The sequence below is a fragment of the Ictidomys tridecemlineatus genome, chromosome 9, assembly GCF_052094955.1.
Source record: "Ictidomys tridecemlineatus isolate mIctTri1 chromosome 9, mIctTri1.hap1, whole genome shotgun sequence".
In the NCBI taxonomy this organism is placed as follows: Eukaryota; Metazoa; Chordata; class Mammalia; order Rodentia; family Sciuridae; genus Ictidomys; species Ictidomys tridecemlineatus.
Window position 1 is genome coordinate 50,416,302 of NC_135485.1, and position 16,457 is coordinate 50,432,758.

Sequence of the window (16,457 nt, forward strand, 5' to 3'; positions counted from 1 at the left end):
AAATAAATCTTTCCTCCCTTAAATTTTCTCAAGTATTTTGCCCTAGCAATAATAGCTAAACTTGAAAACTGGTACTGACAAGTGGGGTCATTTTTGTGACTAAACCTAACTATATGGTTCAGAAGCCATTGAAACTGGTTTTTTGGAGGAATCTGGAAAACTTTGGAGGAGTAGGCTAGACAAAGCTCAGGATGCTATAAAAGGACTTAATGGTTGGATTCTGGGATAAACTCAGAAGTCCAGAATGATGATAGGAATGAGAACAGCAAAGGGCACACTCTTGAGGTTTCAGATGGAAATGAGGACAACATTTGGAACTGGACTACAAGGCTTTGATATTACTTTCTGGCAAAGAACTTACCTACATTTTCTTTGTGTCCTAAGACTTTCTATGAAGCTGAGTTTAAAGGTGATGGACTACTTAACTTGCCAGAGGAAATTTCAAGGCAACACAGCATACTGGCTGTGGCATGGGCAATGCTGCCTGCTTTAAACAAGATTCACAGTGAGAATCAGGAGCAAAAACCAGAGCATAAAGATTTGAAAAACTTGCAATTTTGCCAGAATAAGAGCATGCTTATGAGTGTGTGGTTATTAAAGAGACTATTGGCTTTAAAAAGAAGACAAGTACTTTAAACCAGGACAAAACGAAAGATGCTATGGTGTAGGCATCTTAGAAATCAGTAAGACCCCAGTCTTCACAGGTTCAAAGGTATAAAAATATAAGTCTGATATGTGAGAAGAATGTCCTGCCTTCCCCAAGGCTGCTGCCTAAGATGTTGTTTCCCTAGAATTCAATTTGCCATGCTCTTCTGTCCAGGTATTCAAGAGGCTGCTGTAGTTGTAGACCAAATAGGTCTGACTAGTAATTGAGCTGGTGACAGACCCTGGTATTGTTGTGTAATGCTGGTTTTGCAAGCATGTAGAATATAAGAGTCCTGGTCATGGCAGCTTCCAAGACAACAGGATATAACTAACCTGGTGGTTTGGAGCTTACATAATGCCAAAATGTGCCCCAGATGCCAGATTGGAGCTATAGGATTTAATGTTTGCCCTAATGAGTTTGGTCTCTTGCTTTGGTCTCATTTCCCCTTTCTATGCCCTCATTCCTTCCTTTTGGAATATGAATGTTCATCCCGTATCCATCTCACCATTATATGTTGGAAATATATAACTTGCTGTTTGAGTTTTATAAAGGATCACAGCTAAGAGTTTGCCTTCAAGTCTCAGAGAAGACTCTGGACTTGGATTTTTGGATAATGCTGGAACTGTTAAGACTATGAGGACTCTTGGAGATGAAACACATTTTGTATATGACTCTGAGCCTTCATGGCTAGGGCTTAAATGTTATAGTTTTGATCTTTAATGTCCCTCCAAAACTCAATGTTAAAAGCTTGGTCCCCAGCTAAAGATGCTATTAGGAAGTGCTAAAAACTTTGGGAGGCCTAGTATGAGAAAGTAGGTCACCAAAGGTATGCCTTTTAAGAGTATTTTTGTATACTGGCTCTGTTTTCATGGTGAGGAGTTTTGCTCTGCCATGATACACAAAGGTATGCCTTTTAAGGGTATATTTGTATACTGGCTCTGTTTTCATGGTAAGGAGTTTTGCTCTGCCATGATACACTGCCTCACAACTGGCTCAGAAATAATGGAGCCAGTTGATTATGGACTGGAACCTAGATGTCATGAGCCAAAATAAATCTTTCCTCCTTAAAGTTGTTTTTCTCAGTTTTATTTATTTATTTATTTTAACAGCATTTGACAGCTCACTAACCACAGGAAGGCACAAATCAAAATCACAATGAAAAAAAATAAAAGCATAAATCACAGAGCCTAGCACATAGCAAAAAAAAAATGAGATTATTACCTTATCTCAATAAGATAGCTACTAACAAAAAGACTAAGAGTAGGTAAGAATGTGAACTAAAGGAACTCTTGCACACTGTTTGTGAGAACATTTATGAGTAGAGTCACTAGGGAAGATAGTGTGAGAGTTTCTCAAACAATTCATTAGAGAAACTCAGCCATTCCACTACTGGGTATATATCTCAAAGAAATAAAATAAGTACATCAAAGAGACACTTACACACGCATATTTACTACAGCACTATTCATAATGGCCCCAAAATGGAAACAATCAAAGTGTCCATCACATGGATAAATACCATAGAATAATATTCAGCCATAAAATGAAATAAAAACCTGTCATTTGCAGCAACATTGACAGAATTGAAGATTATTAGGATAAGTGAAATATAGAATACAGAAAAAATAAGTACTGTATAATTTCACTCGTGTAGAGTCTGAAAAAGCTCACAGCAGAAATGGTAGTTATGAGTAGTAGGAAAGGAGATGGGAAATGGTCGATCAAAGGGTACTGAATTACTGTTAGATAGGAGCAAGAAGTTCTGATGTGTTATTGTACAGTAGGATGACTATGGAAAACAACCATGTACAATATATTTTTAAAAACTAGTAGAAAAGATTTTGAATATTTTCATCATCAATAAACTATATTAAACCTGATTTAAGTAGTATACTATATTTGTACCAAAATGACACACTGTATAATTTTAAATGTACAATATTTGTTTTTATTTATTTGCTAAAAAATAAACTACAAGTATGACAGAGCAATAGTGACAAAAACAGCATGGTACTGGTACCAAAACAGGCGGGTGGACCAATGGTATAGAATAGAGGACACAGAGACTAATCCACAAAGTTACAACTATCTTATATTTGATAAAGGGGCTAAAAGCATGCAATGGAGGAAGGATAGCATCTTCAACAAATGGTGTTGGGAAAACTGGAAATCCATATGCAAAAAAATGAAACTGAATCCCTTCCTCTTGCCATGCACAAAAGTTAACTCTAAATGGATCAAGGAGCTTGATATCAAATCAGAGACTCTGCGTCTGATAGAAGAAAAAGTTGGCTCCGATCTACATATTGTGGGGTTGGGCTCCAAATTCCTTAATAGGACACCCATAGCACAAGAGTTAATAACAAGAATCAACAAATGGGACTTACTCAAACTAAAAAGTTTTTTCTCAGCAAGAGAAACAATAAGAGAGGTAAATAGGGAGCCTACATCCTGGGAACAAATTTTTACTCCTCACACTTCAGATAGAGCCCTAATATCCAGAGTATACAAAGAACTCAAAAAATTAGACAATAAGATAACAAATAACCCAATCAACAAATGGGCCAAGGATCTGAACAGACACTTCTCAGAGGAGGACATACAATCAATCAACAAGTACATGAAAAAATGCTCACCATCTCTAGCAGTCAGAGAAATGCAAATCAAAACCACCCTAAGATACCATCTCACTCCAGTAAGATTGGCAGCCACTATGAAGTCAAACAACAACAAGTGCTGGCGAGGATGTGGAGAAAAGGGTACTCTTGTACATTGCTGGTGGGACTGCAAATTGGTGCGGCCAATTTGGAAAGCAGTTTGGAGATTCCTGGGAAAGCTGGGAATGGAACCACCATTTGACCCTGCTATTGTCCTTCTCGGACTATTCCCTGAAGACCTTAAAAGAGCATGCTACAGGGATGCTGCCATATCGATGTTCATAGCAGCACAATTCACAATAGCTAGACTGTGGAACCAACCCAGATGCCCTTCAATAGATGAATGGATAAAAAAAATGTGGCATCTATACACAATGGAGTACTATGCAGCAATAAAAAATGACAAAATCATAGAATTTGCAGGGAAATGGATGGCACTAGAGCAGATTATGCTTAGTGAAGCTAGCCAATCCCTAAAAAACAAATACCAAATGTCTTCTTTGATATAATGAGAGCAACTATGAACAGAGCAAGGAGGAAGAGCAGGAAGAAAAGACTAACATTTAACAGAGTCATGAGATGGGAGGGAAAGGGAGAGAAAAGGGAAATTGCATGGAAATGAAGGGAGACCCTCATTGCTATACAAAATTACATATAAGAGGTTGTGAGGGGAATGGGAAAATAAACAAGGAGAGTAATGAATTACAGTAGATGGGGTAGAGAGAGAAGAAGGGAGGGGAGGGGAGGGGGGATAGTAGGGGATAGGAAAGGTAGCAGAATACAACAATTACTAATTGGGCATTATGTAAAATTGTGGATGTATAACCGACGTGATTCTGCAATCTGCATTTGGGGTAAAATTGGGAGTTCATAACCCACTTCAATCTAATGTATGAAATATGATATGTCAAGAGCTTTGTAATGTTGTGAACAACCAATAAAAAAAATAAAAAAATTAGATACAGCAAAAAAAAAAATAAACTACAAGTATGAAAAAAAGAAAGAAAAAGAAAAAAGCTTAATAAAATGCTATTTATAAAGAGTCTAATGTAAAGACACAAATAGCTTACAAGTAAAAGGATGAATACACCTAGAGGGCATAACAATTCTATTTATGCCCTGATCACAACTGATAGAAATGAAGTAAGAAACCCATGAAAACACTATAACAGTCAACATCCCTCTCATATAGAAAGTAGACATAAACTGAATAAGCATGCAGAACGTAAGAACAATACTATCATTCAATTTGACTATACATTGATAGAAAAATCCAATAAAGAACAGAACAGATTTTTTTTCAAATGTATTTAGAACATTGGTCAAGACAAACCATATTCTGAAAAAAAAATTTTAAAAGAAAATCCAAGCCATACAAATTACGTCTACTGAATTAGAATCTCGTGCTAACTAAGTTACTAAGGACAGAATTATATTCTTGAAAACTGCTGAGAGAGTAGTGTTATGATTTGGATGTAAGTTGTCCCCCAAAAGCTCATGTGTGAGACAATGCAAGGTTTGGAAGAGAAATGACTGGGCTATAGGCTTAACCTAATCAGTGAGTTGATCCCTGATGGGATTAAATGAGTGGATACTGGAGACAGGCTATGAAATATGTTTTACATGTGGATATCTGGAACCAAAGAGTTTTCTGATCACCATGTGAGCTGCTTTACTCTGCCACATTCTTCTGCCTCACTTTGCGCCCCAAGGAATGGAGCTGGCTTTCTATGAATGAAAACTTCTGAAACCATGAGCCCCCAATAGGCTTTTCCTCCCCTAAAATTGTTCTGATCAGATCTTTAGTCACAGCAGTGAATAAGCTGAATAAAAATGAATATATTTTTAAAAGTGTTTTTATTGGGGCTGGGGATGTGGCTCAAGCCGTAGTGAGCTTGCCTGGCATGTGCAGGGCGCTGGGTTCGATCCTCTGCACCACATAAAAAAATAAATAAAAAATAAAGATGTTATGTCCACCGAAAACTAAAAAATATTAAAAAATTCTCTCTCTCTCTTAAAAAAAAGTGTTTTTGCTACAAAAAAGGGCAAAATACATGATAAAATGTTAATTTAGCTTCATTTAGTCATTGTAAAACGTACATAATAATAAAACATCATGTGGCACATATCAAAATATATGTGGTATTCGTCAATTTAAAAAATTTGAAAAATTAGAAATCATCAATATTACAGTATCTGGAAAAAATCCTCAGTAGTATCTGGGAATCAAGCAACACACTTTTAAATGACTCGGGGGTCAAAGAAATCTGATGAAAGATTATGAGGTGGTTGGTGTAACACAGAATACTGTATGCAGTAAACTTTTTTTTAATAAGTAGAATGAATGCACTCTAAAATATTAACACCAAAAAAGTATAATAAACACATATACCAGAACATAGATGCTCATTATCATTATTGATATTATGTGCTGCTTTTAATTGTATGTGCTATGCTTTTATACAACTGTCAGTGCTAGAAGTTTGTTTATAATAGCATCACCACAAATAGGAGTAATGTGTTGGTTGCACAAAGATATTACAATACTTTATATTTCTCATATGAAAATTATATTACAGATTATCTCCTGATTATAAAATGTTTCAGAATACACCTAAAGTTTGGTAGGTTGGTGTTTTGGTTTTTGTGTGTGTGTGTGTGGTGCTGGGGACTGAACCCAGGGACTTGTGCAGGCAAGGCAAGTACTCTACCAAGTGAGCTATATCCCCAGACCAGGCACCTTAAGTTTGGATTCCTAATTTGTAATTATATTCTTAGTGTCCTTTTAGTCATGTCCATTTTGGACATATATACCATATAACAGATGGTAATGTGATCTCTAAGATAAATCACTGTCCAAAGTCCTAAGTCTAATACTCGTTCTCACTAAGCAATAAATATGTATTAACAAAACAAACAAACAAAACCCAACCAATTTCCAAACTTTTAGTTCAGTCACTAATAATAAAAATCTCCAGAACTGTCACTAAAAATGAAAGGTTGATTTTTGGGGGGTGGGGGGAGGAGGGTGCTGGGGATTAAATCCAGACCCTTGTATATGCGAAGTGAACACTCAACCAACTGAACTATATCCCCAACCCAAAGGTTAATTTTCTAAATCTGAGAAAATAAAGGTTGTTTCTTGATGAAAATCTCACATATGGTCTTTATAATATAATTCATTTTTTGCATTTCTAATAAGATAACTTATAAGCAGTAACTCAGCACTGAGTAGGATAGTAGTTCCCACACAAACCTCTAGTTTTATCATTTTAAATTGATTCCTGCATTTACTATAACAATTTCTTTTAAGAAAGACTGAAATTTTAAAAAGCACATTAGGAAACAACTGGAAGATGTTTTCAACAAGACATGCATCCAAAGTGCAAGCAATTACACCCAAAGATAATGTTTGTCAGGTAAAAGAAAATGGCTTACCTTAATAAGAGCTGAAATGCTATGCTCTACAATTTTCAGTCAAGCAAACTACAACCTACTTATTTACATAGCTTTATGAACAAAAATGTAGTCACTGTCTACTGTATATTGTGTTTCTTACATCAGCTTTACAAGGTTGGAAGGACATAAAAAAGAAAAAATAAATTTAGTCAATATGATGTTAGGGAGTTGCTAATTGCTATTCCAAGAAGAAAAATGACTAAAAAGACACTAAAAATATAATTACAGACCAAGAGTCTAAATTTAAGGTATCTTCATTTTTGTGATCAGGAGACCATTTACAGAACACCTGTCCAATCTTTTTATCTGAGAGTATTGTACAAAACAGAATTTGGAATCAACATCTCAAGTGGTATATATTAACTCCCAAAAAAGTGCTCACAACTGACTCTGCATCCCAAATAAAAATAAACACATATAAAGAGTAATTCAAAATACACAATGAACCCATCTTTCCAAATTCTATGTACATAAAGTGTATTTTTATGACTACATAAAGGAAATCTAATAACTTTTATACAAAGACCATATAGGTATATTTTGTATTGGATAGCAAAATCCCTTAGTTCTATCACTCAAATCTAAAGAAACTGATATTTAAATTTTATTAAAGCTTTCAGATTACATATAGTACAAAGTCAAACACACACAGAAACCCTAATTTTAACCTTATAGGAACTCTTAGGATATACATATAAAATTCTGCCCAAGCCTAATGACATTTTCAAATATACTATTTTGTTACTTGAGGACAATGGGGAAATTAAGTTTCCAAGAGGCTCTTACCTGTATAATGCATCATCAATTTCCACAGATTCTGTTGACATGATGGGCAAATTTTTACTTGCACTGAGGGGAAAAAATAACAAAAACACTAAATCTTTAAGTATGATATGGTTATTAAATACTCACAATTTAGAATGCAATACTCAGTTATACATGGCATCAGACTCATGATTTACTGAAGAGTTTTAGATACCAAATATATCATTACCTATCATTGATTTTTAAAATGTATTAAAATTAAAATTTATTAATTACTTGCTTTATCTTTTGTGTACTAAATTGTACAGCCCATGATTGTTTTATTCTGAGGTATTTTGTTATTGCTCATTTATTCTCATGGATCTATATTTTTAACAATTTTGTCCCTCGAACCTTTTCTATAAGCACACTCTTCCTAAATAAACTCATTTATTCCCAAAGAATTAACCATATGCTATAACATATGCATATAACATAATAACCTATTTCTTTATGTATGATTTTTTCTGTCCTACAGATTTCATACACCTGCCAAAACAACTATATTCTGATATTTAACTGGTATCCCAAACATTAGGAACCCAAACAGAATTCAATACCCCCTGCCTCTCATGATACGCATAAAGGAAGCAGTTAAGAAACATCTGTTGAATGAATTTTAAAAATTAAAAAGAAAAACTAAAAAACTTATTAGAGTGACAAAATATATATACTTCAGTGATATATTATGTACAGTAGTGTGTCCCAATTTTTCCACAGCACAGTACACAAAGCAAAATCATATCTGTAGGAAACATGGGAAGCAGAAATGGCTTGTAGACAATTACCCAGCCTGGGGTATTGAAGCCTGAGCTATAGTGAAAGCTGAGATTAGTAACATCTTGGCAAAAGTGCAATCCAAACATGGATCTGGGAAGCAAACTATTATCAATTATAGGGTTCTGAAAATAATGTGATACCAGGAAATTTGAGTCTTATTTTTAAAGCCTGACATTGATAAATAAGCCAAGGGGTTTGTAAACACATGTGATTAAAATGTTATCAATTACTTACCAACACTGATTAGCATCATCAAATGATATCAGCTTCTAGTTAATTAAATGGATAACTATTACAAAACTCCTGACTGCTCTCATGAAAGCAAACCAGAAGATAGCTGCATTCTAAGAGATCACCTAATAATAACAATGTACACACACAATATACTGTTTTGGCATTCTAATAGAATATACAAATAAACATTTTCATTATACAGTTTCCTATTATAGCTACTACACTTGCATGTTCCTCTTCCTTGCATGGGACACAATTATTTTAGTGAGTAAACTTGCTTAGTAAAAATAAGAACTATATTCTAACCAGCCTGATTCTTATGTTTACAACTGGCACTTACTTTTTAGAAAGTTCTGCCTTACTGAACGTTTTAATAATATCTTTTAAAATACTAAGATTTGTAAGACAATAAAAAATATTTCACCTTAAGGGGCAGCTTTGTTTTTATTACCTATTATCTCTCAAGTTAATTTGACCTGAAAAGGGCAGACAATACCATGGTATTTAAAATATCCTTCAGTCTGAAAGTAATGGAAACGCTACAGGTATATAAACAATGTCATACTACCTAAAATTAATACATCCATCATTTCTATATTTGATAAGTTGTATTATGACAAAGGGCAGGATACATGCTTCATGAAAGAGGAACTACTAACTAAAATCTTGGTAAGGGCCTAGGCAGGGTCATCTCCCGCCTTAATTCTGCAGGGGCGGAAACGATGCAAAGGAGAACAAGATTAACCAACTGGGATATATGAATAGGTATCTAGTATATTTTGTCCCTGGCTTTCCCCAACCCCTTTTCACCATAGTCAACAGAGGCTTCAGGGTGCCCTGACTGCTACTGATTCATCCTTACTTGTTCGCTCTGGCAATAGTTTTCAAAGGATGATTCCACTGGAGGATAATGCACCGTGGCGCTCTTAGCTTTCATTTAACATAAAACGAAGAGAAAGGTGATTGGCACCTGGCAGAGAAGCTCACAGTGAGAGACTTAGGCCAGACTAGCTCTGGTCAGAGCTCATCACGTCAGTTAACCAGGAGGAAGCAGGATGCTGGACCCTCACCGGAACTGAAAAAGCCCAGAAAGAGGCGGGACGAGGACTTTCGCCTTAGGAAAAGTCGTGGGCTGCAGAGGCCCAAGCGCGCGCTGCCACACCCACCCCGCACGCTCCCCTGGCCTCCCAGGAAAGGCTCGGCTCGGCCGGGCCCGGGGCCTCCCGCGCGCTCCCTGCCCGCCCGAAGGGAAGTAGAGTGCTAGAGTCCGGGTCCTGCAGCCCCGCAGCCACATCATCTTCTCACCTGCTGGTTCCCCAGGAAGAGCAGGAAGCCTCTTCCCCGCGAGGCGCGGTCACCAGATCCGATCCCTCCATAATCCGCCAAAACGCCACAGCCGCCGGCTATGGGAGGGAGGCTAGGGGGCGGGGCCGCGGGGGGTCAAGGGGCGTGCAATGATGTCATCAGAGGGGGCGGGCCCGGAGAAGCTGGGAGTCCGGCGGCGTTTTCCCGTCAACCCCAGGGACGTCCTGGCTTCCGGTTTGGGTGTGGCCGTAGGGCGGTCTTTGCTGCAGGTGAGTGAAGTGGCCGGCGTTACCGAGCCCGGACCTGTCTCACGCAAACGTAACTAAGACACTGAAGTTACCTGTCACTCTGGCTGTAGAAGCCACATTTACAGGACTCTAGCGACCCGCGAAATTTGGAGACTGCTTTGCAAATCCTTGGTTTTATAGCAAGTAGAGGAAACTCCTTTGTTTTATTAAAAAAAAAAAAAAAGCTGGTGATAGCTCCAGATTTGGGGTTTCCATTTGAATAATTTTGGCCTGCATGAGAGGCGCTGTCATATATTTAATAGAATCAGGTGGCTTTTAGAGCTATGAAGTTTTCCCCCTTTATTTTATGGGTGAAGGAAAAGAACTTCTTGATTTTTGTGGCTTGGACAAGGTCGTAGAGCTAATCCATGTCAGATTACCAGAACACATGTTTTAGTAAAGATTGCTCATTTAAATATCTTTCCATTGACTTCCATTTTATTCTTTTTTGGAAAACAGTTGGACACAATCACATAATTGAAAAGTCTGCAGGATTTTTAAAATGGGCATATACTTTGTATATTACATAATTTTATGTAATGTATAATAGTTTTACTTAATTAGAATTTCTTCTCATGAAAATAAGGGGAAAGATAAAACCGTTTTATCCTTTGGACCTCTCAATTCTGTTTTCAAAATTGCATACCTGAAAAACTAGGAAACCTCATGTTCTTATTTGGCATCATGGATACTCACTTATGAGACAGGTTTCTCAATTCAGTTGTGGACTTTTTCCACATAACCATTAAAATGAATTTGGTTTATGTCCTATTCTTTTAAGGTTCTGCTCTAACACTAGGTTTATCCTGTCATTCTCCTTATTATAAAGTTAGCAAGTATAAATATTTTTGGCTAAACCATCCCCACAGATACGTCAGTTTCCCTGGTTTCCCCATTCCAATTTCCCTTTTCTATTTCTTTTCTCCCTGAATATTTACTCAATGCCTATTAAATGTTAGGGCCTAGTGAGTAGATGGGTGAACAGGAAATAGTACACCCTAATTTCATCAGTATCACTATGGGAAGCCAAAAATAGAAAATAAATGCAAACATAATTATAGAAAGTGGTAAGTATGTTAAAGACAATAACGGATAAAGATATTGAAAAAGACTTGGAGGAGGTGTGGAGGAGACAATTTTAAATAGAGTAGTAATGGATGACTTCTTGAGAGAATGTCATTTGAGCCAAATCCTAGATAATGTGAGCCATGTGAAGATCTAGCAGAAGAGAATTTAAACAGAGGGTTTAGCATTTTATAATCTTATATTATTATAAAATTTTATATTTGTTTTGTATTGCCCCTCTCCCTTTCAAAAGGACTTATTTTTTTTCCTAGAGAAAGATTCACAGTATGAGGGAGATTCAATGTGAGAAAGATTTTCTATTGTTGGATTTGGAGAGGGAAGAAAGGGGCCATGTATTATGGCCAATAGGAGCTGAGTGTGACCTCTAGCTAATAGCCAAGAAAGGAAATGGGAGTCTTGGTCTACAACAGAAGAAACTAAATTTGTTAACAAGTTGCATGTGATTGAAGAAGACTCTGAAACTTCAGATCATAATGTAGTCAGATGATACCCTGATAGACTGTTCAGAGTCTATAAGACTCTGAATAGAGACCCTACTGATGCTATGACTGTATTCTGAGGTATACAACTGTAAGCTAATAGATTTGTAGTTTTTTTTTTTTAGTTACTACGTTTATGGTAGTTTGTTATGCAGCAATAGAAACAGAGTTTATTTTTTTATTTTTTTATTGGTTGTTCAAAACATTACAAAGCTCTTGACATCTCGTATTTCATACATTAGATTCAAGTGGGTTATGAACTCCCATTTTTACCCCAAATACAGATTGCAGAATCACATCGGTTACACATCCACATTTTTACATAATGCCATATTAGTAACTGTTGTATTCTGCTACCTTTCTTATCCTCTACTATCCCCCTCCCCTCCCCTCCCATCCTCTCTCTCTACCCCATCTGCTGTAATTTAATTCTCTCCCTTGTTTTTATTTTCCCTTTCCCCTCACAACCTATTATATGTAATTTTGTATAACAATGAGGGTCTCCTTTCATTTCCATGCAATTTCCCAGAAATAGAGTTTATTGTACTTTATATAGGAGCCATATTTCTTCACACTGTAACATTCCTGAAACCGAAATGTATATATTTTCTCATGTATCATTATGGAATATAACGGTATACTTTATTAGTCAGTTTTCCATTGTTGTAACGATTGCCTGAGATAATCAACTTAAATGGAGTAAAGTTACAGAGGCTTCAATACCTGGTCACTTGGCATTGTTGCTTTGGGTCCTTATCAGCACAGTGTCACAGTGGGAATGTGGTAGAAGAGCCCTGGTCATCTCATGGCAGCTGAGAATCAAAGAGAGAAGAAGGATCCAGGATCCCAGTATCCCCTTAAAACTCAGGCCTTCTGTGACTAACTTTCTTCAATTAGGCCCCACAACTTAAAGATTCTGCTACCTCCCAATAACATATGGGGCTAGGGACAAAGCTTTTAACACATGGGCCCAAACTATAGCAGAAAGCATCTTAGATTTGATGAAATATGGTAAAAATTATTTGAAACATAACAATATAACAGGAACCTAATGGGAAAATAATTATAATATCACCAGACTGTTTGACAGTGAAGTTTTATGCCAGAAGAAAGATAACATATTTAGAATATTGAAGGGAAAAAACTTTAAATCAAGGATTTTGTATCTAGTAAAACCAACTCTTACGTTCAAGAGTGCAAATGTTTATCCTCATTTGATATGATATCAGCATCTCATTATATTGTCATTTTAATGAACCTCTCTTGAATGATTATTACAAAATGAATTTATAGCAACCAAAAGAAGTTGACAAATATTGGCATGGGGATTGCATCAAGCTCTTCATGGTAAATCTATTGTGTTTATTAGCTTTTGTATTTCACCTACCATATTTTTGCTTACTAATTTTCCTGCATTGTCATCATATTTCCAAGTTTTTCTAATTCTGAATCATGTTCTTTTATGTGTTGTACCATATTCTTAATGTCATTTAGCCAGTTTCCAAAGAGTAACTTATAATTTAGTTCGATTTTGTGGCATTTCTTTCAGGCATATTTACATTGTCTGTGATAATGATATTATGCTCCTCATTATCTTTTTCCATGTAGCTTTGCACTAGATTTGTACTGATGCTCTTTGTTGTTATTGCTTCACTTTTTATGTGGAATTAGTATTCTTGAATTTTTAGTATAAAGATTTTAGTTCAACAAGCCTAAATCTTCCAGGAATAAATTCTATTTTGAGAAAGTCGGGTACATGGCAAGAAGAGAGTGCACATTCCTAAGGAATCATGGGATGCTACACGAAACAAAGGAAAAGTTAGATTTTGAAGGAATTTGGAAAAGTGTGGATTTTAAGATATTAAAATGAAATAGCATTTTGGTAGGTCCAAAAGACTCTATGTAAAGCAGTCCATTTTAGATCTGAACTGTAACACGGACACAAGACTCTGTATTCTTGGAAACAGTTCAGTTAAAATAGAAATAGAATGTGTCCACAAACATCTTTTTTTTGTTTTTTATGTGTTGGGGGTTCGTACTGGGGATTGAACCTCTACCACTGAGGTACAGACCCAGCCCTTTTAATTTCATATATGTGTGTGTGTGTGTGTGTGTATAATTTTTAAAGAGAGAAAATTTTTTAATATTTATTTTTCAGTTTTTGGTGGACACAACATATTTTATTTTATTTTATGTGGTGCTGAGGCTCGAACCCAGTGCCCCACACATGCCAGGAGATCACGTTGCCACTTGAGCCACATCCCCAGCCCAATATATATGTTTTTAGTTGTAGTTGGACACAATACCTGTATTTATTTAATTATTTATTTATTTATATGTGGCACTGAGGATCAAACCCAGTTCCTCACATGCGCTAGGCAAGCGTTCTACCTCTGAGCCACTACCCCAGCCCCCCTTTTCATTTTTTATTTTGCTACAGGATCTCCCTGAGTTGTCCAGCCTGACCTCAAATTTGGGAACCCCCTGCCTCAGCCTCCTGAGTTGCTGGGATTACAGCCCTGTACTATGGCACCAGAAACAAACACCTTTTTGAGGTTCTGCAACTTGTTTGGAAATACAGGCTGTTTGTCTGTGTCCAGGTGATTTAGATTTTCTAGCTAAGAATGAGATGTTTATCTTAATGATAGAAGTTCAAACAGTAAAATTTTTGACAATTTATGATTTTTTTTAGAGAAAAGGGTTCTCTGTGGGTGAAAAATCAACAATAACTCAAATGGAGGGCTTTGCAACACTTTAAAACATGTTCTTGACAGGAACCTTTATTTTTGTTAACTTAGTATCTGACTTTGTCTATGTCTGTTATGGATACTTGATGAATGGCAAAGCACATTTTATTTTCTTAGTCCAAGCCCATTTTTACATTTTCATGGGAATCAGGAAAAGTTTTCTAATTTCAGAGAGCTCTCCTGCCTCTTGCATTTGTGTTGTTAAAAAATATAGCTGAATTCAGAAGCAGGACATAAAATCAACACCCATAAATCAAAGGCATTTCTACATATCAGTGACAAATCCTCTGAGAAGGAAATGAGGAAAACCACCCCATTCACAATATCCTCAAAAAAATAAGTTACTTGGGAATTAACAAAAGAGGTGAAAGATCTATACAATGAAAGCTACAGAACCTTAAAGAGAGAAATCAAAGAAGACTTTAGAAGATGGAAAGATCTACCTTTTTCTTGGATAGACAGAATTAATATTATCAAAATAACCATACTATCAAAAGAACTATACAGATTTAATGCAATTCCAATCAAAATCCCAATGGCATTCCTCATAGAAATAGAAAAAGCAATCATGAAATTCATCTGGAAAAATAAGAGGCCCAGAATAGCTAAAGCAATCCTAAGCAGGAAGAGTTAAGCAGGTGGCATCACTATACCATACCTTAAACTATACTATGGAGCAATAGTAATAAAAACAGCATGGTATTGGCACCCAAACAGGCTGGTAGACCAATGGTATAGAATAGAGGACAAAATTAAAATTATATTAGACAAAGTTGCCAGAAACATGCACTGGAGAAAAGATAGCCTCTTCAACAAATAGTGCTGGGGAAACTGGAAATCCATATGCCACAAAATGAAATTAAGCCCCTATCTCTCACCATGCACAAAACTTAACTCAAAATGGATCAAGAACCTAAGAATTAAACTAGAGACTCTGTGTCTAATAGAAGAAAAATAGAAGATTAGTAGGCCTTAATCTTCATCATGTGGGATTAGGCCCCGAATTCTTTAATAAGACTCCTATAGTGTAAGAATTAAAACCAAGAATCAATAAATGGGATGGAATCAAACTAAAAAGTTTAAGAAACAATCTGTGAGGCGAATAGAGAGCCTACATCCTGGGGAAAATTTTTACCCTACACACATCAGATAGAGCACTAATCTCTAGGGTATATAAAGAATTCAAAATGCTAAACACCAAAAAAACCAAAAAAACAAACAAACAAAAAACAAATAATCAAATCAACAAATGGGCCAAGGACCTGAACAGACACTTCTCAGAAGATATTCAATCAATCAACAAATATATGAAAAAAATGCTCATCATCTCTAGCAATCAGAGAAATGCAAATCAAAACCACTCTAAGATTTCATCTCAGTCAGAATGGCAGCTATTATGAAGACAAACAATCAGTGTTGGTGAGGATGTGGGGAAAAAGGGAAACTCATACATTGCTGGTGGGACTGCAAATTGGTGCAGCCAATTTGGAAAGCACTGTAGTGATTCCTTGGAAATCTGGGAATGGAACCACCATTTGACCCAGCTATCCCTCTCCTTGGACAATACCCAAAGGACTTAAAAACAGCATACTACAGGGACACAGCTACATCAATGTTTATAGCAGTACAATTCACAATAAACTATGGAGCCAAACTAGATGTTCTTCAGTGGATGAGTGGACTAAAAAAAATGTGCCATATATACACAATTGAATTTTACTCAGAATTCAAAAAGAACAAAATCATGGCATTTGCAGGTAAATGGATGGCATCGGAGAAGATAATTCTAAGTGAAGTTAGCCAATCCCAAAAAAACAAATGCCAAATGTTTTCTCTGATATAAGGAGTTTGACTTATAGTGGGGTAGGGAGGGGAGGGAGAGCATGGGAGAATAGATGAATTCTAGATGGGGAAGAGAGGTGGGAGGGAAACGGAGGGGGCAGGGGATTAACAAGGATGATGGAATGTGATGG

The 16,457-nt window shown here is 36.3% G+C and overlaps 1 protein-coding gene and 1 long non-coding RNA gene across 13 annotated transcripts in view; one reads left to right on the top strand and one right to left on the bottom strand.

Moving 5' to 3' along the window:
* Uba6 (ubiquitin like modifier activating enzyme 6) overlaps positions 1-10,043 on the bottom strand; it is a 127,639-nt gene extending 117,596 nt beyond the window's left edge. For 11 of the 12 annotated variants that reach the window (XR_013425796.1, XR_013425793.1, XR_013425792.1 and 8 more), the window contains exons 1-2: positions 9,886-10,043; positions 7,549-7,611 (exon numbers count right to left, since the gene is read on the bottom strand). Coding sequence is in view for 6 of the 12 variants with exons in the window: in XM_078021349.1 (XP_077877475.1) it covers positions 7,549-7,611; positions 9,886-9,956 (134 nt within the window). In the remaining 6 variants the exon portion in view is untranslated. Of the gene's footprint in view, positions 1-7,548; positions 7,612-9,442; positions 9,614-9,885 lie in introns of those variants that run through there. The other variant, XM_021730659.3, reaches the window with a different exon arrangement.
* Positions 10,044-10,058: 15 nt separating this feature from the next.
* LOC144366695 (uncharacterized) lies at positions 10,059-15,788 on the top strand. The gene is made up of 2 exons (XR_013425797.1): positions 10,059-10,154; positions 14,178-15,788. It is a non-coding gene; the product is annotated as an uncharacterized LOC144366695 (long non-coding RNA).
* Positions 15,789-16,457: the final 669 nt, after the last annotated feature.